The 26,113-nt window shown below is 43.1% G+C and overlaps 1 protein-coding gene across 2 annotated transcripts in view; it reads right to left on the bottom strand.

The window, feature by feature from the left end:
• ARID5B (AT-rich interaction domain 5B) overlaps positions 1-26,113 on the bottom strand; it is a gene marked incomplete at both ends in the record, with an annotated part of 105,986 nt that overhangs the window by 13,667 nt on the left and 66,206 nt on the right. For both annotated transcript variants that reach the window (XM_084290518.1, XM_084290517.1), the window contains 4 exons: positions 3,856-3,953; positions 11,590-11,642; positions 13,933-14,137; positions 20,612-20,724. In XM_084290518.1, coding sequence (XP_084146644.1) covers positions 3,856-3,953; positions 11,590-11,642; positions 13,933-14,137; positions 20,612-20,724 — 469 coding nt within the window. The remainder of the gene's footprint in view (positions 1-3,855; positions 3,954-11,589; positions 11,643-13,932; positions 14,138-20,611; positions 20,725-26,113) is intronic.

Below are 26,113 nucleotides of genomic sequence, written 5' to 3'. Positions count from 1 at the left end.
ACCACGGCCAGGCTTTGAGGCAGGAAAGGCCCCAGCAGGCCACTGCTCACATTTTTGTTTTGTTCAGTGAGCTTTATTTGGAACTTCTTACACCTTGCGAAATAGGAAGTCGGTGGTGGATTTTTGTTGTTGTTGTTGGTTTTTTTTTTGGGGGGTGGAGGTGTGATATTTATGAAAAATCCCTAACGCCAACGTCACCAGCATCGCAGAAACACAGCCTATCGTTCACGCAGGATAAGTAAAGCTGCTGATCATGTGTTTTGTGTAAAAGCGAAAGAAACCTCAACCCCTGCATGTGAAAACCACATCTGCATTATTAGGGGAAGGCGGCGGGGAGAAGGGTGCTTCGCAGAAAAGGAGCCGTTTCTGAGGGTTTCCTGACAACCCCGAGATGCGGGGCACTGACAAGGACCTCGCCGCTTCCCAGGAAAGGCTCGGCCCGAACCAGCCAACACGGCCGCTCACGCCCCACAGCAGCACGACTGGGCAAGGTGACTGCACGGAGAGGAGCACAAACAAAGAAAGTTAACGACCAAAACAACAACAACGCACAAGCTCTGAATCATGTAGAGAGCAACAGCCCCGCGATGGGGAAACATTAATGCTTTTTATATTGGTAATCATCTGTAACACGAGCAATTAAGTACAGTACTAATGGACTATAGCCAAGAGCCTGGTACTAATATTAAAAACTGACAGAGATGAATAGGTTTGGAAGGGAAACTAGGCTGACAAAGACATTTTTATGAAGTGCTTGGGCCTATGTGAAATAACCCAATCGGAGGCAGGTTCAGACCAGCCATGCCTACAGTGACAATAACGCATTCATTGGCACTATGTGATTCCTGCTATGCTTTAAATAAAAACACCCATTGCCTCCACTCAGCAACCTGCACTTTCATTATTATACTCATTAATAAAACAAAAGTTGTCTAACTAATACACAAACAACACTTACTGAAAAACTGGCAACCTCGCCTTGTTTTAAAATGAAACCACTTACTGGAAACCCAAACTGTACTTCATGAGATGAATCAGCTGACAGCGCACACAAAATCTTCCTTTCCCCTTCAGGAGAGAAACAAAGCCGTCGCCTCGCTGACCCCGGCGCTCTGCCCACCTGCAGCACCCAGCCTCTCCTGCCCGCCTGGGTGCTGGAGGGGGAGCAGAGCAGCCCCTACAGATCTGGCTGTGCCCTGCCTCCTCTGCTTCTGGCTCTGCTTTAGTGTTTGCCAGCTTGGTACCGGGGGGTTGCAGCCATGTCCTGCCTTTTTATAAGTTCAGAGCGGCAGAGGGCACGTGCCATTTCGCTCCGCAGCACCCTAACGATGTCACTGAAAGGCCGTGCCAGCCAAACAGCCGTGGTGTGCTCGAGCCAGTGTCAACAGCTGGTAGCTTCTCTGTCGTGTTGGAAAGAAGCTAGTTATCTCAACACGGCTGCCCCTTACAGCTAGTTGTAGAGACAAATGGCAAGGCTAAGCCAAACAGCAGCGGTACCGGTGACGCCAGGGAACCTCGTGTTCTGCCTCTGGTAAGCAAGGAAAGGCCCGTGGGATTCAGAAAGGAAAAATCATGAGGTTTATTCAGCATTTACTTCCCAGCTTAATTCAATTTCCAGTTTAGCTTTACAGCTCACCTTCAAGTTAGAAAATGTACGTGTGTCCTGAATCATGAATGTGTATTCCTGTGCTGCAGTTCTAGTTTTAGATTAAATGTCATCTGAGCACTTCGGCTATAAATGAACATTACATTTACAGGTGCTGTAGTTAGAATTACCAGCTGAAACAAACCATGACAATTTAATTTACTTTTTTCCAAGTCTGAGGCTTAATACAGCTTTCCCATGGTGGAAAAAACTGTCTAACGCTAGAAATCTAGAAATTGGACCAGTCACCGAGTTTTTTCTTTCTATATGTGTTTTCGTTTTTCAGACCAGATTTGGTAAAGCATATTTTAGGTTAGCTCAGGGCTGATGTAAAAAATCCCACAAGACTTTTTCTCCAAACGCCGTCTTCTGACAGCCTGCCAGAAAGACCTGAAAAATAGGTCCTGCCTTGTATCAGACCGAACCCAGAATTACACAGTGGCTCCGGAACCCAATGGCTCACATTTGAGCTCTTTGGTGTCTTAAGACCCATTCTAACCATCATCTGTAGTTGGACTATAGTTGTGTCCTCGCTCAGACTGGCTTGGAGCAAGCAGAATTGGTTTTGGGTCGCTGGGAAAGGCTGTTGAATTCTCAAGGCATGGTGCGTCTGCTGAGCTTTTCCAGTGAGTGTAATGGACTTCGTAGTACAGCCCTAAGTAACCAAGTCACATGGAGGAGTCTCTGTGCATCAAAGAAGAATGCAATTCCAGGGTTTCGCATGTAAAATAATAAACCACTAGCATGAAAGCAGAAGAAAGAGAGAAGGGTTCGTGGAGTATTTGTGAACGGCTCATTTAGTTTTCCACCGCTACAAGAGAGTTGCTCTCTCAGTGAATCTCGGATTTCATCACAGAGCCCGAGTCGCGACCCAAACCCGCAGAGCCCCAACTCTCGCCTGTGCCTGGGTCTCCTCTGAGAAGTAAACAGGATTTTGCACAGCACGTCTGGCGAGGGAAGACCCAGACTACCAGCTTCAAACCAATCAGCTGGCTTGGGTGCAGGAGAAAGCCTTGAGCCTACCGGGGCTGTAATAACGGAGGGGAAGAGCCGAATACCCACAATCTGATGAGTCAATTACAGCAATCTGTACCATTTGTCAGCAATGCAACGGCAGGGAAAACCCCGTCTGACGTGTACAGCAACGTGCACAATTTGCTCTGCTGCTTGGCTCGGTCTCTGAAAAGCTTCTAACTCTAACTGTTTTGGTGCGTTCGATGCAATTTCTTCGTTCACCCAAGCCCTTGTGGTGGAGATGCCTCCTGTAAATGAGGGTTGTTAACCTCCCCTCCACAATGAGGGCAGTGTCTCCCTAGGAGTGGCCAACATGTAAGGCACAAAAAGAGGGTAAAAACTGCCCAACGCGCACAGCTCTGCTGTGCCACCTTCTGCACAGGCAAGTACAACCTCTTCCTGAGCTCAGTACAGTAACTTGCTTATGCCCAGAAACAAGAAATTGGACTTTCCTTATCTGAGCCTGAAATTGCAGAGCTTATATTAACATTTGCTTGTCTTACAAAAAAAAAAAAAAAAAGAGAGAGAGAAAAAAAAAGAGAGTTGTTTCTAAAAACCAAAGCAAACCAAAATAACATTCCAGCTCCAGTATTTTATTCACTGTGTGTTGGCTTCACAAGCCCTGGAAGTTATTATCTACATGCGAAGAATAAGAAATCAACAGTTCTGACCAGCAACAATGGCTGCAGAGAAAGAGTGCTTGGCAGCAGCTTGCAGGCAGGGAGGAGGGAAGGAATGCAGTGAAGAAGAGGAATGCAATGCTCTGCATGACCTACAACACTAACAGCACCCTGCATTGTGGGCCGCCCCGTTATTTTGATCACAACCACAATTTGCTTAATTGGTATTCCTAAAAAACGACAAAAGACAAGTGTTTGCATCAATTAGCTGTCATTCCTCATTTTTCCTTGAGTATGCTTTGCTCTATTTTTTGGCTTCTTTACTGAGAAAACTGTTGTAAAAATTAAGATATGTACCAAAGAAAAATCAGATTCTTGTTTTATTTGTTTAGTCACCGAAGACACACACTCTGGTTTAAATTACAATGGATTATCTGACTAAACTGTTGGGGGAATATTTACTATATCTTTAAGAATCCTCTCTCTCTCTTTCTCCAATTCTTTATAAAATGCTTTGAAGGCTCTCCAAATTAATTTTTTCATTATTAAACAAGCATTTCAGATTTGTTATCTTACCTTTCATAATGTCTGCGAGTACATGTAGCAGCACTTGTGCTTCCAGGGTTACCACCTAATTCATCATAAATATGTTTCCATTGTCGACGGGCTGTTATCTGTAAAAATGGCAATGGAAAATTTAATCTTGCATCTTTACAGATTCTACAGCGTTTGAGTTCACAACAACAAATGCATGTGTGACACTTCCAGAACAGCATGTACTACAAGCACTATAAAAGCCCCTACAGAATATATAGAGCGCGCAGAGCTTTGGGTGTCGTTTTTTTTTTTTTTTTTTGTAAGTTAACACTATGCCTATTTTCTCTCTCTCTAAAATGGAGTGATCTGACTGATTCATTATCAAGTCACAAGCAATCCGGTCTCACAAAAGAGAATCTCAATCAATACAGGGTCATTAACCATCAGAAGTTTTGCAGACAAATCCCACGGTGAATTATGAAAATGAAGCTAGAACCATACTCAGCACAAATAATGATTACGTAGTTATTTTAACTAAATTAGAGAAAATAAATCTGCTGCAAAACCCAAATCCACCACAGAATTCTATAAATCCATAAAAGCATAGTCTGTAACTCTATATGTTACAAGCTGTTTATTTTTATCCATTTATGTCAGTAAAATATATAGATCAAATAGTAATGAAATCTTAACATACTCCAATGTTAATATTTGAGCTATGTACTTTATTGGACCACGCTGATGAAAATAAACATCTTGTAACATATTGAGTTGCATACCACGGCTCTGTTTTTTTGTACAGAAATTAGGATTATACAGAATAACAGATGGAAGACCTGGCAAAAGAATTGTTTCTGAATACCACTTCATTATTTTATATATTCCGCTATATTTAAAACAGGAAGAAAAACAGGAATAGGACAAGCACAACAGATCACCCTCCTTTGCCTGCAGCTCATAAAGAAGGCCAGTGGAAAATTGTGGGGGCAATTTGGGGAGAATTTTGTAATTTTCTGTGGAATGCTGTGGATTTTAATATATTCAGCCCCGGAGGCTTCTTTGGAGTTACCCACAGAGCAGTCAATGGCGTTTACTGAGGAGCTAAAGGCAGCAATCAGAAGAAAACAAATATTACAACTTGCAATCTGAGGCCTGTAATTTTAATCTAAACAAGGGGAGATAGCTACCGTCATTAAACAGTACTGGGCAAGAGGTGTTCCTGTTTTGCTCTATAAAAAAGGAACATCCTTGCTTTGCAGAAATCATTCTCTGAAGCCAAAAGGATGGCTGGAGACTTAACACTTGATAACGTTACAATTCCAAGCTCGTTGTTTGCACAGATTTCCTCAGAAAACATCAGCACCTCCTCCAACTCACTACTAGTACCTTTTTTTGGACTTCTAAATAGTTGGAAGAAAGGGAGTATTTTATCTTAAAGCTCATTCAAGGCAAAATGGGCTGACTGTATTCAACTGTTTCATTTTCTGTCTTCTGTAACAAACCCAAAGAACATGGGTGCAAGAGAAAGACTGCGATTCAAGGCTAAACTCTCCACAAATTAATTAAATAAAAGCTAAACACTCATCTGAGGAAAAGGCTCACTTGAAGTCTCAGTTCTCTCCCTTAAGTTCTTACGCTGCCTCTTCCCCAGGCTACCCACACTTTGGTCTGTTGCTTTTCCTACAGGGGTGGAAGAACTGGAGTCCTAATGAGCCATAAGGAACACTGCCTCCTGGGAATATGAACGGGTGCTCTTTCTGCAACCTGAAAGGTCAAAAAAGCATTGGACCAAGCCCCCTGCTGCGGAGGAATGCCTGGATGGAAAGCTAGCTCTGGTCCTGCCTCCCACACCTTTGTCACGGCTCCTTGGGACAGGCAGAGGGACAAGACATAGCCAGGAAGCCCTCACCTCATCCTAGTTCCTCAAAATCACGGATCCTCTGTGGACTGTTGCAAGGGGCTTTCTATTAAATGCAATCTGGCAGCCTCGCAAGCTAAAGGAACAAAGATGCTCAAAGCCAAGCTGGGGCTGTGCTCTGACCCCTGGTAAGCACAGCCTGGCTGGCTGGCAAAGCTTTGTCCAGGACTCGCCTGTGGCTGGGTACAGTGATGCTGTGCAGAAGATATAAATTCAAGCAAAGGATTCGTCCACAAGAGGACTACTGCGAGCCCCCTTTTTAAACGCACCCATGGTACTAAGAAGCACAGCAGACATTTTCAACAGGAGCGTGGTAACCTCAGAGCCCAACTCCCATCAACTGTGAGCTGAACCCAGAGTCAACGCTCAAGCTGGAACAACACTAAACACACCCATCTTTAAGGTGAAAGGGGAATCCCTCTGAAATCACTGGACCTTTTTTGGTGTCTATCTCCTCTAGGCTGTTTGGAATAACACTATTTACATAAATATTTGCCCAGCTTTATCCAATTCTACCTCTGCAGTGGATCAGAACTCCCTGGCAATTAGCAGTTGTGCCCTCCCACGTTTCAAGTTGACATTCCCTGAAACAATTGTTATTCTAACAAAGCCTAGGGTTGAGTTTTCCCCTGCTCTGGAAAGTTTAGGTTTTATGCTTAATAAACTTCAAAGGACTAACGTAAGTGATAAATTACAGCCTTAAACAATCTGAGCAAAACGCTGCACTGTGGAAACCTCCCAATTGTCACGTAGGGCAGCACTGTTAAGCTGGATGCTCATGCTGGCAACATCCAAATTAAGGACTGCTTTCTGTCCTCACTGAAGTCACTCCCAGCCACCTTCAGTGACCATGGACTTCTCGAGGGGCCAGGAAAGGGCACCGCTTGGCAATGCTTTGCTTATGGTTATTGTTTGTACCAAGACACCTGCCTTGGCTGCTTTGTGCTTGGTGCACAGGGGTCTTCCACTCGGGATGGGCTCAGGTGTGACCCTGGTAAGTAACATGCCCACAGCTGGGGCCCGTGAGAAGCAGAACGGCAGGTAACAGAAGGTGCAAAAATGTTCAAATGTTTTAGCTGGCTGAGCAGGGAATTTCCTGTAAACATTCAGAGGTGTCATTTTTTTTTCAAGGGCATAGAGCTACAGCGGAGTAAGACAGCTAAGACGCTGCAAAAGCTGTAACAAGTACTTCCTAAGCACTTTCACTTCACACTTTTGGTAAATTCAGCTTCAGTTTCCTGACTTCAGTTGGCCTTCTGTAGTAGACAACATGCAGAGGACAAAGCTCCTTAGCTGCTTTAACTCTCCAATTTGTTTTTCTCTACACCCACCATCCCTCATGTGCCTGGCACACTTCTACAGGTGCAGGCTCACCAATTAATCAAGACAATTGCACAGGCCAGTCTCATCTCTGACAGCTTTCCATTCTGATGCTGGCTTTAGATTTAAAGTGGTCTTCGGGTTTGCAGACCTCTCCCACAATTTGCTCCAGACTGCAGGTCCACAGTCCTAGACCTGGGCCCACTGGGAGCCAGGAGCTTTGAAAATCTCCGTGCCGCATTTTCCTATCCGGAGAATTTGGAGTTAAATGAGAGACTGCTCTGCCCAGCGACCTGACAGCAGATTCTGATCTCGTTCCTATAAGCATAGTATTAGGCAGTAACGGGTACTCAAAAGCAACCAAATAAAAACAATGATGTTATCTATTAAAGTAGAGGACTGTTTATACAAATGCTTTTAATGGCATCTTCTGCTTTGAGAAATTTAAGGTCTTCTGCACTGCCAAGCCCAGCTCCCAGCTCTCTTCCTCATGAAAAGGCTTCTTGCTTGTTTCCTGCTGTAAATCTAATGGGGGATTTTCTGGTCATGGTATGTGATGTACATAAGGCTCTTCAGAACAGAGCTCTGGCTACTAGCTCTGTATGAAACAAACACAGGTAGCTTTGCATTCCACGGAGATCCCAGCTCCCGCAGGCCTGCCCAGACACAGAACTTTTGTATGCGTCAATCATTAATTTCTAAAAACCAAAGCACTTTATTGTTGCTTCCAGGAGGCAGCAGCTAAATGGGATCCTACTGACCTTCAGCGAAACTTAAGCCGCTGCACGGTGAAGGTTAAGCCCCACCTGTTTTTCTTTTTACCCTTTATCTTTGTAAGACATCTGCAGGTAGAGTCCATACAGCACCACACAGTCTTCTACAATGATGCCAAGGCATTCCTCCTGTGTTGGCTCAGAGGGAGAGATGCCACTTCATGATTTGCCAAAGACAGCTCTTAAATAATTCCTGGAAGTTTCCCATCTGTGAACATCTGCATCTTTTACTCACTTGACTTAAGGTGACTGACAAAATTCCAGGCCACGGTTGTTAAATGTCACTGCAGCTGAGCCCCCTGGAATGTGACATTTCATCCAAGGATTTGGGGACATTTTAAATCATTCATACTGTGAAGGTCTGCTATACAGAGTGCTTTCCAATGCACTCTCCTATTACTAGCAGTAAAGATGCTTATTTCATCTATCTTCGTTTAAGAGAAATGTGATCCCACCAATTCAAAATAGGCAGCTTCATCTGTTAAGGAGTTAGACCAATTTGTATGGGTTCCTATTTTTAAGACTGTATTGCATCCAACAAGAACTACATGGGAGTGTGGCATTACACAGTTATGGATAACAACTAAGAATTAGTAATCAAACAGATAAGAGATGAGAAATGACTCTCACAAGCAGCATAACTGGAGAGTCCTTAAATAAAAACATGACACACAATGATGACTTGACACTACTAAATATCCTGTTCTGTACAGGTAATAGGCTCTGCCAAACCTCACTGGATGCATTCCAGTACCTGGTACGTGACAATTAAGGAAAGACAGACAGATGGTTAAGAAAGTTGTTCTCTGCCCTTCAAATCCAGTCCCCGACAGTTTTCATTCACATTTAGATCCTTAAATAGGACTGGACTCAGAGGACAGGCACTGTTCTGTGAATTTGAGCAGAAGCTGAAAAACACTGTACATAATCTTTGCTTGTTTCTCATTTTTAAAGTCCTATAAAGGCTTCTGTACATGTACAAGGTGGACAGGGCAGGGGCTGAAATTGAAATGTATTGTTGGCAGGGGCAGGGGCTGAAAAGTATTGTTTTGTCAAACACAAGGATGTAAAGATTGCAACTGCCTTAACTGGGGGAGTTTCTACACTTGCCTATAAAATAATTGTCCCCTGACCACTCTAAATTCTTTAACCAATCTTTAATCTGCTGCCTGTTCAGAACATGGCTGTCACACGCTGAAGCCGAATATTAAATATTCATATTAAATATAAGTATTATTTTCTTCACAACACTTCAAAGAGAAAAGGCCAGCTTCTATCTCAATGCATAAACTAGAAGAGGGAAATTTAAAAACAAGTTAAAGATGATGAAGCCCTTATAACGATTAATGGCTCATCCAAGCTTGATGACAGGGTCCATACAGACGAATGTGTGCTGATGAGGGTAGGCTCCTGCCACCCTGAAATTGGGGAAAGCCTTTGCTCTGCACATGACTTTTCATCAACAAGAGTGCGTGTGAGTCACAGTCACAACTGGGTGTGTGAATGGTGCGATTTAATCACTGCTGAATTACAGCGCTCACTTGAAATTTCAATACAGGACGAAGCAGACCTCTCTGAGATTCTGGAATTAAGACTGAGGTCCACGTCGTCTCAGTCACCTTGTGCCTTGCTGAAAAATGAAACCCAAATCAAACACAAAAGCCTCTCACCAATGTTCACCATAATAAAATATGTACAGACAAACACAGTTAGGCAAACTTAACGGATATAACCTGGTTATAAAATAATTTAAAAAACTGGGTGTGCACAGGTCAAAGTATTGCAACAGCTATTGGTTTAACATTCAGGGAATATGAGGCAAAGGCAGATCTATACTGAGGATGAGGCTGCTCAAAGCAGAGGATGAGGTCAGGCAGCCTCACGTTCGCTCCATGTACAACCCAAATCACATCAACATGCTCCTCCCTACTTCAGGTCTTCTGTGGAGAGAGCACAGAAGCCACTCACATCCGAAAAACAGGATCAGGCCCATCGCTTCAGCCATAGACATTCCCAAATCAAAGGTGGGCTCCCAGGTATGTCAGGCAGCTTGAACTATTATTGCCATTTTCATTGAACGAGGCAAGCGTCCCTAACCAACAAGGAACATCTGTCGCTGAGAAAAGGACAGGAGCTCTGACACAAGGAAGGACTGATGCTACTCTGTATGACACTCTCACGTGTGTGCTCCTTTCCCTCTGATCCTCACGTTGCCTCTCAGTGTCTGCTGCTCTTGGTAGTCCTGGCTCTCCGGCCTCTTGTTCACAAAGTCACCCTCCTATTCCTGCTCCTCCAGGCACAGGGGTTCACCTTCTTCACCGCCTCTAAATCCTCCTGCTTTCTCTCATTCTGGCACTAAAGCTCAGTTCTAGCCAGCAAGCCACCATTTCGGCACCCCTGCTCCTAGCCTCAGTCCCTTCAAGTAGGTCTAGAACATTGCTGCCTCCCTGAGCACTCTGAACACCTCGCTCTCCTCTCTGCTTTCTTCCTGGCCTTCTCTTTGTGCCCTGGATCAAGATCAAGATTTAGCCCTCGTTTTCGCTGTACTTTGCCACTCACAGCAATTATTGTTGGCTCACAGTTTCTGTAACAATATAGCTATGCTAGCAATCATGCATATATACCCCTGAGCACACCTACGCACACTCCTGTACATAAGCATGGTATGTGCTGATTAATGAAAGATATAGAAATAACAGAAGCCAAATCAAGCATAGATTTTTGTTGAGAACGTCAGATTCCATGTTTCACAAAATCCCAACCACACCCATGCTAATAAACCCGGGCTGTTAATTTGTAGAACAATATGCTTTATTGTATGGAAGGAAAACGGTGAGTTTTGTATTTTGGTTCAAGTAACTTTCAGTCTCTTGATAGTGCATTTCTTCTTGTCAGTTCTCTACAGCACAGATATGTCCCAGATTACTTCGTAAACAAAGCAAAAATAATTTCTTTCATCCAACTGCGGCAGGAACTGAACAACTTAATCTGATCATTGTGTGCAAAGAAAATATTTCCAATGACGACATCTTCCTATGTCAATTGGTTTTTATTACAGATGTCATCTCTATGTGCCATATTAATGCAGCTCTTTCTTCTCATTTCAAGATTTTAATCTAAGTTTGTTGCTCTAATATTTTATTGGTTCAAAATACATGCTGTAAAATCCATGGCCTTCAAATTTTCCTGTGAGCTAAAAATAAACTGCTCTTGTCAGATATGGTTAGCTGATAAAAAGTGTCAGAGACTTTTCTGAATTACTTTGATAACTTCCTGTTTATGTGGTACTGACCCTTGTCTAATAAAGATCTTTTACACTTGGAATAAGAGAAGATACTGCAGCATACTATTCCTTAATGGACAATGCTGATTACTTTTGAAAGCCTTTAATACATTTCCCATATTAGACATGAACAGATGTCAGGGATGTTGCCAAGTGAAATTTCTTTTATGCAATCTTGGCTTGTTGTACAATAATAGCCCTTTCTCAACATGGGAAAAAATTACAGACCCAACTAATTTCCTTGACAGGGAAGAGTTACATATGTTTTCCACTTGTAGCTTTTACGACAAGTTTACAATTTTGCCAAACCTGGAACTAATTGGGACTGTTTCCAAAAACGGTCCAATAAACCCACAATGTGTACAGCTAGCCTAAAATGCAGCAAATGATTGTTTGCTTTAACTTTTTTTTTTTTTTTTTTTCTAACAGGGAAAAGTCAGATTGCACAATTATTTCATTTAAGTTACTTAAACACTTACTGTTTCATATCCTCCCAGTTTTTGAGCAGCTTGAAACATAGTCCAAAGGTTAACTGTTAGAGGGACAATAAGTATTTAGATAAGCATTGCATTAACCAACATATTTCAAAGAAATGTAAATTAAACAGTTCTTTTTAAAAAAGCAGAAAAAAAAAGAAAGCTCACAGCCCCTGAAAAAGCTCCTGTAAAACATTTTCCAAAGAGATATTTACATAATCTGAAAAGTAAATATTAGCCCATACTATGTATATTTTTTTAATTACATATAAGAGAACACACTTAGATTCCTTAACAGGACTGGAAAAACACACTGAGACAAAGGTAATGGGCTCATTTGACTTTGCTGATAAGAAGCACAGTATAATGAGACTATAGCATGTTTCCATAACTTTGATAATAAAAATTACTCATTGGGAAGAATGTTGCTTTTAATTATTTGTTTAATACTGATTTCATTAGCAAGCAAGCATGAGCCACACACCGGCTCCCAGAGAAAGCCTATTGATTAAACAACAATATCCAATATTTACTGCAGCTCAGATAATGGCCTCCAGAATCAATAAGCTGTTTTCTAACGGATCATGTGGAAATGAACCTGGGGGAGCCCAAATGCAAATTGCCATAATAATTATGGTATGGGTGGTCGTGCCATGCCCATGGCTGTGGGGTGGAAGGAAGAGAGGCAACTCCTTCAAAAGGCATGTTGGAAGATGCTTGTTGCTTCCTGCATAATTCCTCCCCTCTCACGTGCTTTTCACGCTGGTTTTTATTTTTTATTTTATTTTATCTGAGAGAAGAAAATGTGATGCCTCAGCTTTATGAAAAATCTACACACTGTTCCGCCAACAAGCAGTGACTCCCAACAGACATACTGCAAGCACTGCAGGCCAGACTCAGCAGTACGCTGCACAGCACAGCAGACAGGATCTCTTCCTCCACGGGGAGCACGCTCGTTTGCAGTGTACATACTGCTTCTTCCCACTAACCTATTTATATTGGCAGTGTTTGCACAGGTCTCGCTGGACAAATACAGAGCCCTGTCCTGCAAACATTTCTGCTCTTCTCAGCATACTTACTCTTGGCATTTAAGTATTTGCTGGATCTGGCCCCTAATTTCTAATGAATGACAGGCAACTTTCAGTAAATTTCATCTAAACGTTAGCAGAGAGCCCTACCTCAGATGGGGAATTTTAGAAATAAGACTTGAGCTCGTCTTTCAAGCCTCCCTATCCCCATGCTTGAGGGAGTGCAAAATAAGATGGGGGGGGGAAGGTGAATTCTTTCCTCAACACAGAACGTTCTGAAAGCCTCATTGAACCTTGTACTGCTTCAAAGCTATCAAGAGCTTTGCCTAGGCCTTGATTTAATCTGAATCAATGCATAATGCAACGAAGCCGTTCATAGTACATTAATTTTACTTCCATTTCAAGCAGCCAGTTTTCAGACAAACACTGTAATCATTCGGAGTTATATAAGTTTATAATGGCTGCTGGAGGCCTGTTGCAATCAGTGCCAATTGCTATTAGGTATGTAAATTGTTATGTAAAACATACAGGTTTGACATTCTTCATCAAAATAACACATGGTTTTAATCTGGGAGATAAATTAGAGTAAATAATATTTCAATCCATGGAGTCCTCCCTTTAAGGAAATAAAGTATCATTCGGCCTATAGATAAGAAGAAAAAATACCCCCATTTACAGCTTTTGTTGGAAACTGAAAGATCTACATTGCACTGCAATATTTATGTGAAATTTAGTTACAACTGTATCTTCTCCACCTACAATTGCTTTACAGATTGTGGCACTACAAACTGTACATGCCAAAGCAATTTTAAACATTGTATTCTGTATTAAACAGATACAGTCTGGTTTTATATTCTCCAAAGTCAGTAATTTATTAACTATAAACACATTTTTGGGCTTAAAAATCTGATCCCTTTTGTGCCTTTCTTGACCACCTTTAAATGTCTTCCTTTAATATTTGTCCTTTCATAAAGAACATCTGGGCACAATAAACATACGTCATATTATTAACTCAGAAGAAAGGCATTACAGACGCTGCAGATTTACAAAACAGAAAACTACAGAGTTTTCAACATGCCTATTTCTAGTCATAATCAGCGGATTTAAACCTATAAATATCCAGCAGCAACTACCCCAGAAGGAAGAGATGCAAATCTGGGCATAAGACAGCAAAATGCCTGGACTGGAAAATGTGTAGATATAAACATGGTCCCCCCATCCGTAAGGATTTAAAATAGGCTCCGTGTGCAAATGCTTTCTCCAGAGAAGCCAAACCGTTCTAAAATGTCAACAAGAAATTGAGAAAAAGGATACTTACTCTGCTTAAAACCTAAATAAGGTATTCGTTCAATTGGTGTTTTCCTTTCTTTCATATATTTATAAAGTGCCACAAGGAAAGCCTGCTCATCAGCTCTGCATTCTTCACCTACGGCAATCTTTGATTTATCCTCACTTGAGCCTTTTTTACAGTTGCTGTTGTTACTCTTGGGTTTGGGCAAAGCTGACTTAGCCTCACATTTTACCTGGGAAAAACAAAAAACAAAAAAAAAAAAAAAAAGAAAAAAAAAAGATGTAATATCAGATCTGGGTAACCTTTAATTTTCACTTAATGAATAAATACCCTCTCCTAGCAGAATGGATTGTTGAAAAAATGAAGGCCAAACCATGCAACTGTGTTTGAGGGGAAACAAAGGAAGCTATTTATAGAGCTAAATGTCTTGTTCTGAATCTTAGTCACAACATTTTTAAATAGCCACATCTTTAAATCATTATAACCCATTGGTAATGCTCTCCAGATCTGCATTTTTATGACTATACATTGCTATGTCACAGACAGCTCCCATCTCTCACATACACTTGCTATTAGCAAGTCTAATAATAACCTTCGTTCCAGGACTGACACTGAGCATTGTCAACTCTCGGAGACAACCCTTGGAGCTGAGGGTGCTCAGCCCCTTCCAGGAATGCTCAGCAGCCAGCTTGGAAAAGACACATTTTTCTTTCCCTTGGCCCACCAAAATAGATGCAGACCTTGGCAAGCCTTACCCAGGCAGACCCCTCAGCACACACGAGTGGAGGTTCTGCCGTAGCACAGACCAAAGCCTAGTGGGTCTGAGCATCTGCTTAAAGTTAAGCACAGCCCTAGGTATTTAGCAGACGGAAGAGGCTGGTAACAGGAGCCTTTCCTGGTAGGCACCAGCAGCCCCAACGCATGTGAGTCCCAAAGCTCTGCGTCTCCCACTGGCCTCCCCGGCTGGCTGACGTGTGCCAGTCAGGAAGCCAACAAATTGGAACCACTTTACTTCTCATCAGTATTCAAACACGGGAACAAACATCCAGCGAGACTGGCTTAATCCTGCAGTCCTCCTGGAGATAATCCTCTCATTGAATCGAGTGAGTTACAGTTTGAGCACTCCCATAATTTGTGTGTATCGAAAACAAAAGAGCAGAACCTTGCAAACTGATGTTTACAAGCACTCCACGTCCAGGATGGGATCGATCCGTTTCCAGTGAAATCCTGGAAGTCATCTACTGGCAGGTAGTGGAGATGGTTACAGGCTGCGTTGTGGATTTGCACTTTCCCTTCGGTGCTTGCAAGCGCTGTGAGGAGCCTTCTGGCAGCTCCACACCCAAACCCAGAGGTGTCCTTGGGGCTCTGGGAGCGAGCAGGGAGACCATAAGGGCAGTACCTGGCATCCCGGGAGGACAGCAGTGTATCTTGCTCAACAGGAAGACAGGGGCTCTTGGCCAAGTCAACCACCAACTCCTTCGTCCTCCCCACTTCTATACCAGTTGCTTTGTGGGTACTTGACTTTTTTTTAGGTAAGTGCTATGAAGAGCATTATGTAAATGCTGTAAACAAACACCAAACACACCACTGGAAAGTCTTCGTTATGCTTATCTCGACAAAGCTACCCTGTGTTCAGGCTCAGGGAAAGCAAAATCTTTTCTTTTATACTTCCCCAAGGTGTTAATTTTGCAAAGCGCACTGCTTTAGGGTTAGCTGTCTCCATAGTTTTCCACAGACATTGGACAAGGCAATGCTGGAGGGGAGATGTGGCCACAATTTTCCAAGATACTTGATGCTGCTTAAAAACTCCCCGTTGGACACCGCAGGGTACGGGCTTGTTCCTCCCAGGAAATGCAGCAGGGACTGGAAAATGGACTTCCTGCAGGGTTTTTCTTGGTCACTTACTCCCGAAGAACGCTTCCTGTATTGCTCAATATTCTCTGCTTGCACGTTACAAAGAGATATTGTCTTCCTATGGCACAAGACACCACGCTTTGCCTTTCGGTAATAGATACGCTCGCTGATTGAACTTCTGTAAAGATCCTGGGTTTCATCCAAAACCCAATGAAGTTAATAGGAATTTTTTCCTAGTAAATGAACTTTGGATTTCCTCACTCCACTTTTCAGTTCAGAACTGTAATCCCTTGACTTTTTTACTTTGGCTCCTTGCAAAATTGCTTAACAGCTTCCACTTGTAAAGTTTGGATTATATTGTCATAATTTTCAGTGCATTACCAAAGACTGGGTTAGCACTCCCAGTATAAACCCATAATTTCATTAAATACAGGATTTTTAATTTGAGCTGCAAATGTGTTGCAAGGTAAAATTTGGAATAAATTCAGTGGACCTGGGAACAATTTTTTAATTTTGAAGCCCACTGGCTTGGCAGGGCCAATCTGTCTATTTATCTATCTCCACCTTTTGAGTGTTTTCTTTTTTTCCTTTTTTTTTGAACTGGGCAATTCAACTATGCTCGCAAAGGCAGCCTGGGCACGAATGCTAAATCAAATCAAAGCTCACTTCTCTGAAAGCAAACTAATGGTAAGGGATGTTACTCCTAAGGAGACAAAAGGAAACAAAGAAAGTAATGTATAAAAAAAGCCACTGGGAGTGAGAAATCCCCGTGTTACACATAATGTCCTTCTCTACAGCGTACAGAGAAGAGAGGTCAAAGCGCCTGTGGATCTCAAAGGTGCCAAAATGCAAAGAAAGGCCTCCAAGTAGTGTCAGGTTCAATGAAGCTTTGATGAAGGCTGCAATGCTTCATCCACAAATGTTCGAGGCACAAGCCTCGTTTCTGGAACTTCCCCTGCATGCGACAGGAGACATGAATGAACGCCGTGCCCAGTGATTAATGACAACCCAAAGGGCCAAATGCCATTCTGGATAACACCAGTGTAAAGCCAGCACAAATGCACTGAAGTCAGTGAGAGCTGCGCCAGATTTGCACCAGGGAACAGAGACCGACCTTCTCTCTCAAAGCACAGTTTCCAGTCTTCCTAGAAGGCAAAGACCTGGACGAAGGCCCCAAACACAGAGTTTTGCTTGGCTCTGCTCTCTTCTCTGGTCTTCTCAGAAAGCAGAAACGACTCCGTTAGAAAGGGAGAGCTCAATTTCCACTGGAGATAGAGCTCTTGCGCTGTAGCTTCGGTGTGAGTAACACATCCAAAATGAAACTGAGGGCTAATGCCCCAACAGGCACAGAGCTGCAGCGTGGAGAGGCTGGCTGTGTGCTGAGACGAGCTTTGGGAACATCTGAGCACATCTTTCTGCTTGTTCCACCAGGAGGGCATGATCCGTGGTCAAACGCCCGGTGAGCATCCCGGCTACGTCCGTGTGCTTGTTTTCTCCTGCCAGAGGTCACACACGCAGCAGACCACTACAGAGCTGTATTTTAGAGTTTCAATCAGATAATGTCTGAGGCTCTCAGAATAAATCTTCAGGTCTGAGAGCGTGCCAGGCCACCTGTGGCCACAGAAAAAGCAAATCCTGGCAACTTTTAAACTAATTTCCCAGATCTTGCCAAATAAATGAAGTGAGAGATTTACTTTAGCATTTACACTAGGAGATGTAATGAGTAGATTCATTTGGGGACAATCTCCATGTTTAACAAGTTAATCCTTTCAGCTCTTCGAAACGGTCCTATCAGCCAGTTGTGGAAAGCCTTGCAGTGCTCTTTTACACGCCTTGAATGGGAACGCTCTTCGGGCGCATGAAGTGAGAAGAGTTTGCAGGTACAGCGAGGGTTTTGCTGGAGCTTACAAGCCACAGAAGCCTGTCCAGCGGTGCTGACATGTGAGGTGTGAAAGGCTCCAGGCTCCTGGGAATGCCGGAGAGAAGAGTTTGACATCGGCCTCGCCAGCAGAGCTGATCCTGCCTGGGCTGATGGCCCAGCCTGGGAGGGATCTCTCCCGGGAGGTAAAAAAAAAGGAGACAGCAACCAGCAACGAGACCGAAAGCAAGAAGTGGTACACGCACGAGCCACTTCCCCTGGCAGCAGCCGCAGGGCCAGGACCGCACTGTCTGTCCCGCTACGGCTCTGCTCTAACAAGCCACACGTGTTGGACCCGGCTCAGGACTCCTCCTACCGAACCAAAGGCTCTTCTGCATCAAGTAACAGTAAAAGCCCACGAAACGATCTGCTCGTGGCTCAAGGTAAACATGCCTAACGAAAACTAAATTGTAAGAATGTACAAAGCTTTCTAGTCATTGGCAGCTGAGCACACAAATGCAGCAAGTCATTATAACCATGTGGTTTGTGTTGGTCTTGACAGGCTCAAAACCGCAGTCTTCAGAATGCCACTTCTGCCATTCCCCTGCCCAAACCCTACAGCCACCGCGTCTCCATCACGGCCTTCTCCCCACCACCCCAGAAATTAGGCTGCTGTCAGACACTGGGTGCCACGAGCTGAGGATCAAAGCAGCACAACTTCTGGTTGAAAGGGATTTTAGCTGGAGCAGGAACACGGCCAAGACCATTGCCAAAACATTTCAGTGTCTGACACAAGTGGATTTGTCCCATTTAATCTAGCAGTTCTCAGCTCTTGCTTTTCATGAACCTATTGCCAGCATTCGTCAGAGGTAGAGCAAGGACAGAGGAGAAAAACTGGTGGTGAAGCCCAACACGAAGCCTAAGCTGATGACCTAACACCCCAGCTATTCCCCAAAATGAGGAGCCTGTAGGTGGGTCTCCTCTCCCCCCAGCCAAACACACTCCCCCTGAAACCTGTTGGCAGGGTCTCCATAAAGTGCAATAAATCTGCTTTGGAGGGTCTCTGATTCACTGCCCCCCTCTTATTAAAGTGTATCTGTGGCTCTGAGACACAGATTGATGCAAAGAGCCACAGAGAAGTCGGTGTGACTACATGCAAGGACATTATATCACGAGCACGTCTATTATTTATAATGAAATTAAGCTGGCCAAGATAATTAATGCTATTAATATCTGCACAATGATGAGCACAGTATGACTAGATAAATAGGCAGAATTACTTCTTATCTGAAATATCCTCCCATTTGACTAGTAGGGTGAGCCCAAATATAAACAGAGAGGATAAACAATTTGGTATGAAGTGCGACTGTTGGTTTTAATTACCTAATACCTATACGTCGGGTGCTAAAGAGGCAGAACTGCTCATGCCACAGGCCAGGGTGCTTTGGCAACACAGCCCATGCTGCATTTTCCTAGTAATATTTTAACATTAGAAATGGCTGGGGGGCAGGGGAATTGAGGCAAATTGAGACATTTTCACACCGCAGATTTTGCACATTCCTCCACTGAGCAAAAACATTCAGGCAAACTCTATAGCATCTGGCAGGACCCCGCAACTCAACACACCAGGCTCCATCGCCTTTTACCACGCCTGTCTAATACGATAGTACAGCCTCCAGCCGAGCACAATAGGGCACAAAGAGAAGAGAAACAGTGACTTCAGGGCAGAGCTTCATCATGAACTTCAGCCTCTTTTATCGTCATCAACAGAAGGCACAATTTTAACTGAACTCCTAGGGAGGAGGAGGAGGTGGAATTTAATTTGCCTTCCTATGAGAAACCCAGAGCAGAACACTTCCACTTGACCTCTTTAACCTCCTAATCTCCCAGGACATTCACTGCCTGTAACAATACGAACGTAAATGGATCTATAGATTCACTGTATTTCCTTAGGAGATGGTCACAACAATGGAAGCATTTTCCAGATACACATCCATCTAATTTAGTGAAACAATGGACTTAGGAGGAGTTGGCCTAAACATTCAGTCTATGCAAACACGTTTAGCAAGGGCTAGAAAGTATCACAGTGACAAAGTTCTGTCATAGATAAAAATCTACAAGTACTGCTCTAAGTAATTTTCCATCTTTGCATCTTACAGTTTCAAATTAAATCATCTTGAAAGAAGACATTTGCGCTACTTTTTTTTTTAAGAGAAAATCAAATTCTTATTTAAAACCACACAAACAACTGAGAAAATAGGATGTAAATTACACTATAGAAGCTCATTTTTTTAAGTAGCTTTAAGGAAAAGACACAAACCCCCAAATACCTAAGAGATAAGCCTATAAACACAAACCAACGATCCAATTTTTACCAGCAGTATAGGCTAAGCACTGCAGTAAATACAGAAGGCTCCGTACACTGAACCTTGGAATGAATACGCAGCTCAGCACCAAGTATTAAAGAAACAGTCTTTTTTTTTTTTCTTTTGTTAAACGTTTGTACTGCCCCCCCCCCCTTTTTTTTTTTAAGTCAAGATCGTAACATCAGGGTAATCTCATTTGTATGTGCTTCTTAGAAACCATTATTTAAGCAGCTCTTGTTTCATACTCTGTTTATCTTCAAACTTATATTTAGAAGTGCATTGTAACAGGGTGAGCTGCTCCCTGGTTTATTTTTAATTTGAAGATACTGTCACAAACTATGTTTGTGTGTCACAGAATGTGAAAACTAACAGTGGTGCCAAAAAAGCTTAAGCACTACCAGTTACCAACACACTGATAGCATTAGGTTGTTAGGCGATTATAGTTACTGGTAACTTTGAACACAGACATGATTTAACGTGAAGAATAAAACTGTTGAAAAAAAATTACATTTATCTCCCCAAGAAAATAAGTTACATTCTAAATTCAAAACAGCGTTCTGGGAAACAAAGGCAAGGCTGTATCTAAAAAAGGAGAATGTACTGAAAAGAATATTATTAAGTGATTTACCTTGGCAACAGCTTTGCTTTCAGAATTATTGTTGGAATCCTTAATGCCATTTAATGAATCTCTTCTTTGTGGGCAAGGCTTCTTTTTGCGTGGTCTGCCTTTAAGATTTGGCGCTGAAAATTAATGGAGAACAATTTGAGTACATTGTCTTATACTGGATTCTTAACAGCTGAAAGCATAATAAATAATTCCACTACAATCAGTCACAGAAACGTACACATCTGTCTACAGTAAATGCTTATTACGAGATTCCCGTCCTCCATGGGTTACATCTTGACACACTATACGTTTCTATATCATATTCCCCAAGGCTAATCTATTCTACTTTCACGTAACTAATTAATACAAAGTCAAACACTGGTCTCTGAAGGACTGGGAGAGAGAGCACGAATATTTCTCCATGGTACAAAAAAGAAGAAAATAGAATATTAATAGGTAACTTTGCATTAATCAGCCTGCTGCATTTATTATTTTCAATCTTCAACTAAGAGGACTAACTACTATTTCCAACTTTGGGAAACATCTGTTTTTGGAAATGTTCTGAAATATTGAAATTCCTTACAGCTCCAAGAAATGTTTATATACCCTGTCACTCTTGTCAAAGTTCTTCTAAAAAAGTTTTTCTTTTTTTTTTTTTAAATTACCCCTGAGTCCTGAAATGGATCAAAAAACGTAACAACTAGCTCTAGAAGTTGACAAGTACTGAAATAAGTGATTGATTGTTTCATAAGGGTTACATACCACACGTATAAATTAACATGAATCACTTTCAGTTTTGTCCAATTTTTAAGATAAAACAGCTCTGAAATAACAGTGACTAAATCCTGGCCATGCTGAGCCACACTACGAATGGGATATGGATCATCATAAAAAAATATCAGATTCATCTTTCAATCACGATATTACAATAGAAATCATGACCACATATAGAAATAAGAGATGAAGCAGATGTTTCTTCATTATTAAGTGTCCTGCCTGCTTTCAGATTTCAAAATCAGCCTCCGACTACTATGGCAACATTTAAAGTGATAAACAATCATTAACTAATGACTGTACTGAAGAAGATAATTTCCTTTAAACCTTTAATTTCTAGGTAACCATTGTTTTCATTACTTAAAGGGATGATTAGAACAATGTCAGAAATCTAAACACCACAAACCTCTTGAGTGCCTTCTAATTGTTTCTAATCTTACATTTGTCACACAGTAAGCCAGTGGTTTCAGGACATTTTACATTTTAATTAGTTTGCCAACACAATAAAGGGTGCTAATTTGATTTTCTAGTTTGAATAACAGTGTCATATGTGGTCTGCTCTGACAAAAATAGAAGTCTTGGGTTTAAAACCAAAAAGTCCAGAAGACTCACCCTTTCTTCCCCTAGCACTGACACAGAGTAAATATACGTACGTGTATGTCTGCGAGTCCCTATTTGTGTATGTATAAAAATATGTTTATCTCCCTACAGAAATATCTCCATCTATCTCCAGCCAAGCTCATTCTGCTTATTGAAAAGTACTGCAGAAAGCAATTTTGAAATTGTCATGTGAGGCTAGCATGCAAAATCAAACAAAGAGATAAAGAAATTATTACCCATTCCAGCCGACAAACATCTGCCTGATTCCTATCTGTACTCGTGAATGCTCCAGCATGCGACTGCACCCCACACTGTGGGGAGCCTCGGTGTGCCATGAGTGTCACTGACACCAGCCACCACCAGCGGGTGAGCGCCTCTGGGGGCTGGGGCAGGCACCGAGGGCTCGGGGCCCAGGTCACTGTCCCCACCACTGACACCGTGCTGGGGCTGGCTGCTCGCACACGGCCCACACGTGAGCTGTGAGGCCTTGCTGATGGCTGGTCCCAGCACTCGTACCTTGCTTGGAAGGGCACTCAAATAATGGCAGTGGTTCCTCCATGTGCTGCGCCCCGGCGCACACGTGGAAACGTCGCCCAGCCTTCGAATTGGTCCCTGACATGGCCCAACTGGCAGTGGGAGAGGGGTTCAACATGGACCAAATATGCTTGGATGTGAATTATTCTTCTTTATTTTTATTTATTTATTTATTTTTAAAGCAAAGCAAGTAGTTCAAGGCTCAATGTTTTCCAAACATACTTGTTATCCTGAGTTTTGGCACTGTACTTTGTATCGCACTATAAAGCACTCCTAATGTTTTGCTAAAAGCCTTAAAAGCAAAAAGGCATTTGTCACTGAATTCCAGGTATATCGAGCTTGCATACAAACACTGTTTGCGTTGGAGCCCTCGACGGCAGACCTGGCACGAGACCATGACCACGGCGGGGTTTTGCGCTGCCCCAGTTGCCGAGGTGCTGCGGCAGGGAGCGCCTGCAGCACCGCGCGCACAATTAACGAAAAAGCAGCCACTGGAGATAATACCAAAAGAGAAGACCCTTGCCTCTAATATCTGTTCTATAAAAGAAAACCTTTGAAATAGCTCCAGTCGCACTTGAAACAATTCCATTAACATTTGCTCCCTAAATCATTATAAATAAATGCATTATTCGAAGATTATTTATATTTCAGTTAGATCCATTTTGTTCTCTTGAGCAAGAAAATATGACAGGGACTGAACAAATAATTTACAACAAGGCACATGGTTGTTTTTTCTTTTTTTTTTTTTGTTTCATTTATGACATATTCATGAGCACACTGCAGATTTCTTGAATTTCTTACTCATAATTATTTTAAAGCAATTTTGTGAACATGTTGTGGCTTAATCTCAGTCAGCTTTCCTGATAACGTTGGATGCTGAATACGGACTGGATAGTAAAGGGAATATCCTTTGTTTTTTTTTCTGCTTTCTGTTTGGAGAGGGACTTATGGCATCAATACCTGAGAATATCTGAAACAATTCAATTTCTTTACATGTTCGCGCATATGGCTTTCAAATTCATTTCCTGAAAGCATTTGTGCCAGTGAGAACTGGTAACTTGTCTGTTCCCAGAAGGTGAGAATTAAAGCAAAGTGAATTAAAGTAAAAAAAATTGAATAAATAAGTGCAGAAAAACATTTGCATTTATTTGCCACCTCTTCAGGCAAAGTGCCTTGAACAGGCACACGAGAGGGATGATACACTACCAGTGCAAGTAACAGCCTGCTCTTCCTGGACGTTTGACGGTCACTTTTGCCAATTTGTGTCTTTTTTCCTTTCTTTGTGCTTCCTGATGTTTCTCAAAGAGGGGAAAACTGGGTTACTGAAACGTCCACCAGAACCCTTGTGCTGCTGGTAAGTGTTTATGCCTCTACATAGTGCATGACTCCAAGGATCCTTGCTGACTCGAGGACCTTCTTCCCAGGTTGCCAGTCAACCCAAACGGCAGGTTCACTCAGCAAACGGCAACGCACAGGAAATTATCTTCCTTACAACATCTCTTCACCTGCTGAGGAGCTGAGGGACTGCTTCAGCTGTCCCCTGCCGCCAGTTTCGTATCAGCACGCTGCTTCGTCTCCCTGCGCAGTGGATCAGGCTGGTGCCACTTAAGCCTGCTCCTCGGAGCCCACCAGCCGGCTGGCCCCACAATGAAACCACCACCAGCACCTGCAGCACTGCCTGCTTCTTGCAGAGGGAGCTGGGGCCGTGCAGTGGGTTTTTACACGGAATCAAGCAAGAATGCAAGGTGAATGAAGACCTAATCCAACCGCAAGTGTTTCTAACAGTAAAGAACAAAAGGGGTGATTATTAACTAGGATGCTTGCGGTGTGGACTTTGTTTTTCAGCTAACCACTGCTCAGTAAAAGTCTTGTGCTTCTGATTAAGCGAAAGTGTGTGAAACGTGTATGTCACCAGTATCAACAGTTACACAAGCCACGATGACAACCGTATCTTAACAACTCTTCCCATTCTGGAATACGTCCTATTGCCATCTCAGCTGTGAATTCCCAGGGAAAAGAAAATTATTTAAAGGGCCCTGCCCAGAGACAGGAATGTTGCTTCCTCTTCCTTGTCTGATAGGGTCCTTGGATGTTGTCTGTACACAGGTAGCCACCACAGGTCACACAAACCACTGCCTGCAGTCAGGTTAACTTGTGACTGAGCGGGATGCAGAGGCTGGGCAGGCAAAGAGAGAAGAGGGAAGAGCTTATGGCTGTGCCAGTGGAGAGGGAGAGAAGGGGATGATGCTGGAGCTGTGACGCCAGCCAGCTCCTCTTCACTGCATGGCTGGAGGCTCTGGGTTCAAATCGCTCTCCTCCCGTGCCTGCCTGGGTGACATCCAGCCACATGCATGTGGAGCGAGCCTCTCAGGTACCCAGGTAAGCTGCAGGAGGAGGCAGTCAAACCCTCCTACCTGTATTGTATTGTTTCTTCCCCTACACATGGGCTTCCTGGAACGAGAGGATGAGGAGGACTAATAGCCAGATAGAAAAAGCCAAGAGTAAGGGAAACAACTTTTTCGGGCTACAGCTGTGCTGAGCTCCTTCCAAATGCCCGCTGAGACTGAGTAGAATCTCCTTTTCTGCCCACATGTGAGCAAAAGTAAGAGCACACAGCCCTGCTCTTCACAGGACAGGAGTGAAAGGAAAGCTGAGGTCTGTAAGCTGCCACCTTCTCCTCTGTGCCAAATCCTCACCCTCACACATACGCCTGCCTTTAAAAGAAAAAAGTTTTGTACCTGATGTAATATAACTGTAGTAGTTCCTTGCCTCCTCCTCCCCAAACGGTGATTAAACTCTGCAGTACCAAAACACCAGCCACATCCCACATGTTTTTCTTACAAACTGACACACCTGATAGGTTAAATGCAAGCCCCGTGTTATGCACAGCACAGAGAATTAAATTACCTGTAGATGTAGACTGGCAAACCTGTGCTGACCTAAATTTATCCCAGGAAGATGCTGACCCAGCGATCTGGAAGCCCAAAGCTTGTTCTTGAGAGCTGCCTGCTGAGCACCAGAACCAGAAAGTGAGTGCAGGGAGACAGCTCCAGTGCTGCCCCACTCCAAAGCTCTGCAGTGTTGTGGCCTCTGCTCTTCTGCCACGATGGCCTCCAGCTCCCCAGCCTTTAGACATCCTGCCTGCTCAGCAGGACGGGGGAAACGGGAGCATTTCCAAGGCTCCCTGACAAGTTCAACTCCCAGCTCTGGGCTAAACACGGAGATGCCAAGTTCCGGGCAGAATGAGATCCATGGGAGATGCCCACATCAGCCACATATCTTCCACCACATATGGTGGAAGAGTGCAGAGCACCACCAGAAGACAGTAAATCCATTAGGCTTTTTTAATACCTGCATCCCCAGGAAGCAGAAAAGATAGGTGGAGATATCATCTTCCCTGTTATCAAGCCAGCCTTACCTGAGCCGTGTCCATCCTGAGAATGCGAAGTGTTATGTGTGCACAGACACCCCGGGGTGCACAAACAAGTCAAGTGACAACGACCGTGGTTTTGGGGTAACCTGGCAGGTCAGTCACAATGGAACTATATCTATGTGTATTTTTAGGGAGTCTGATTATCATTGGAAGTCCATTGAGTTCACTTGTTCTCATAACAC

Source organism: Netta rufina (assembly GCF_964035555.1).
Source record: "Netta rufina genome assembly, chromosome: 7".
NCBI lineage: Eukaryota > Metazoa > Chordata > Aves > Anseriformes > Anatidae > Netta > Netta rufina.
Note: the sequence above shows the minus strand (reverse complement) of the source record. Positions and strands in the feature narration are given on the sequence as shown.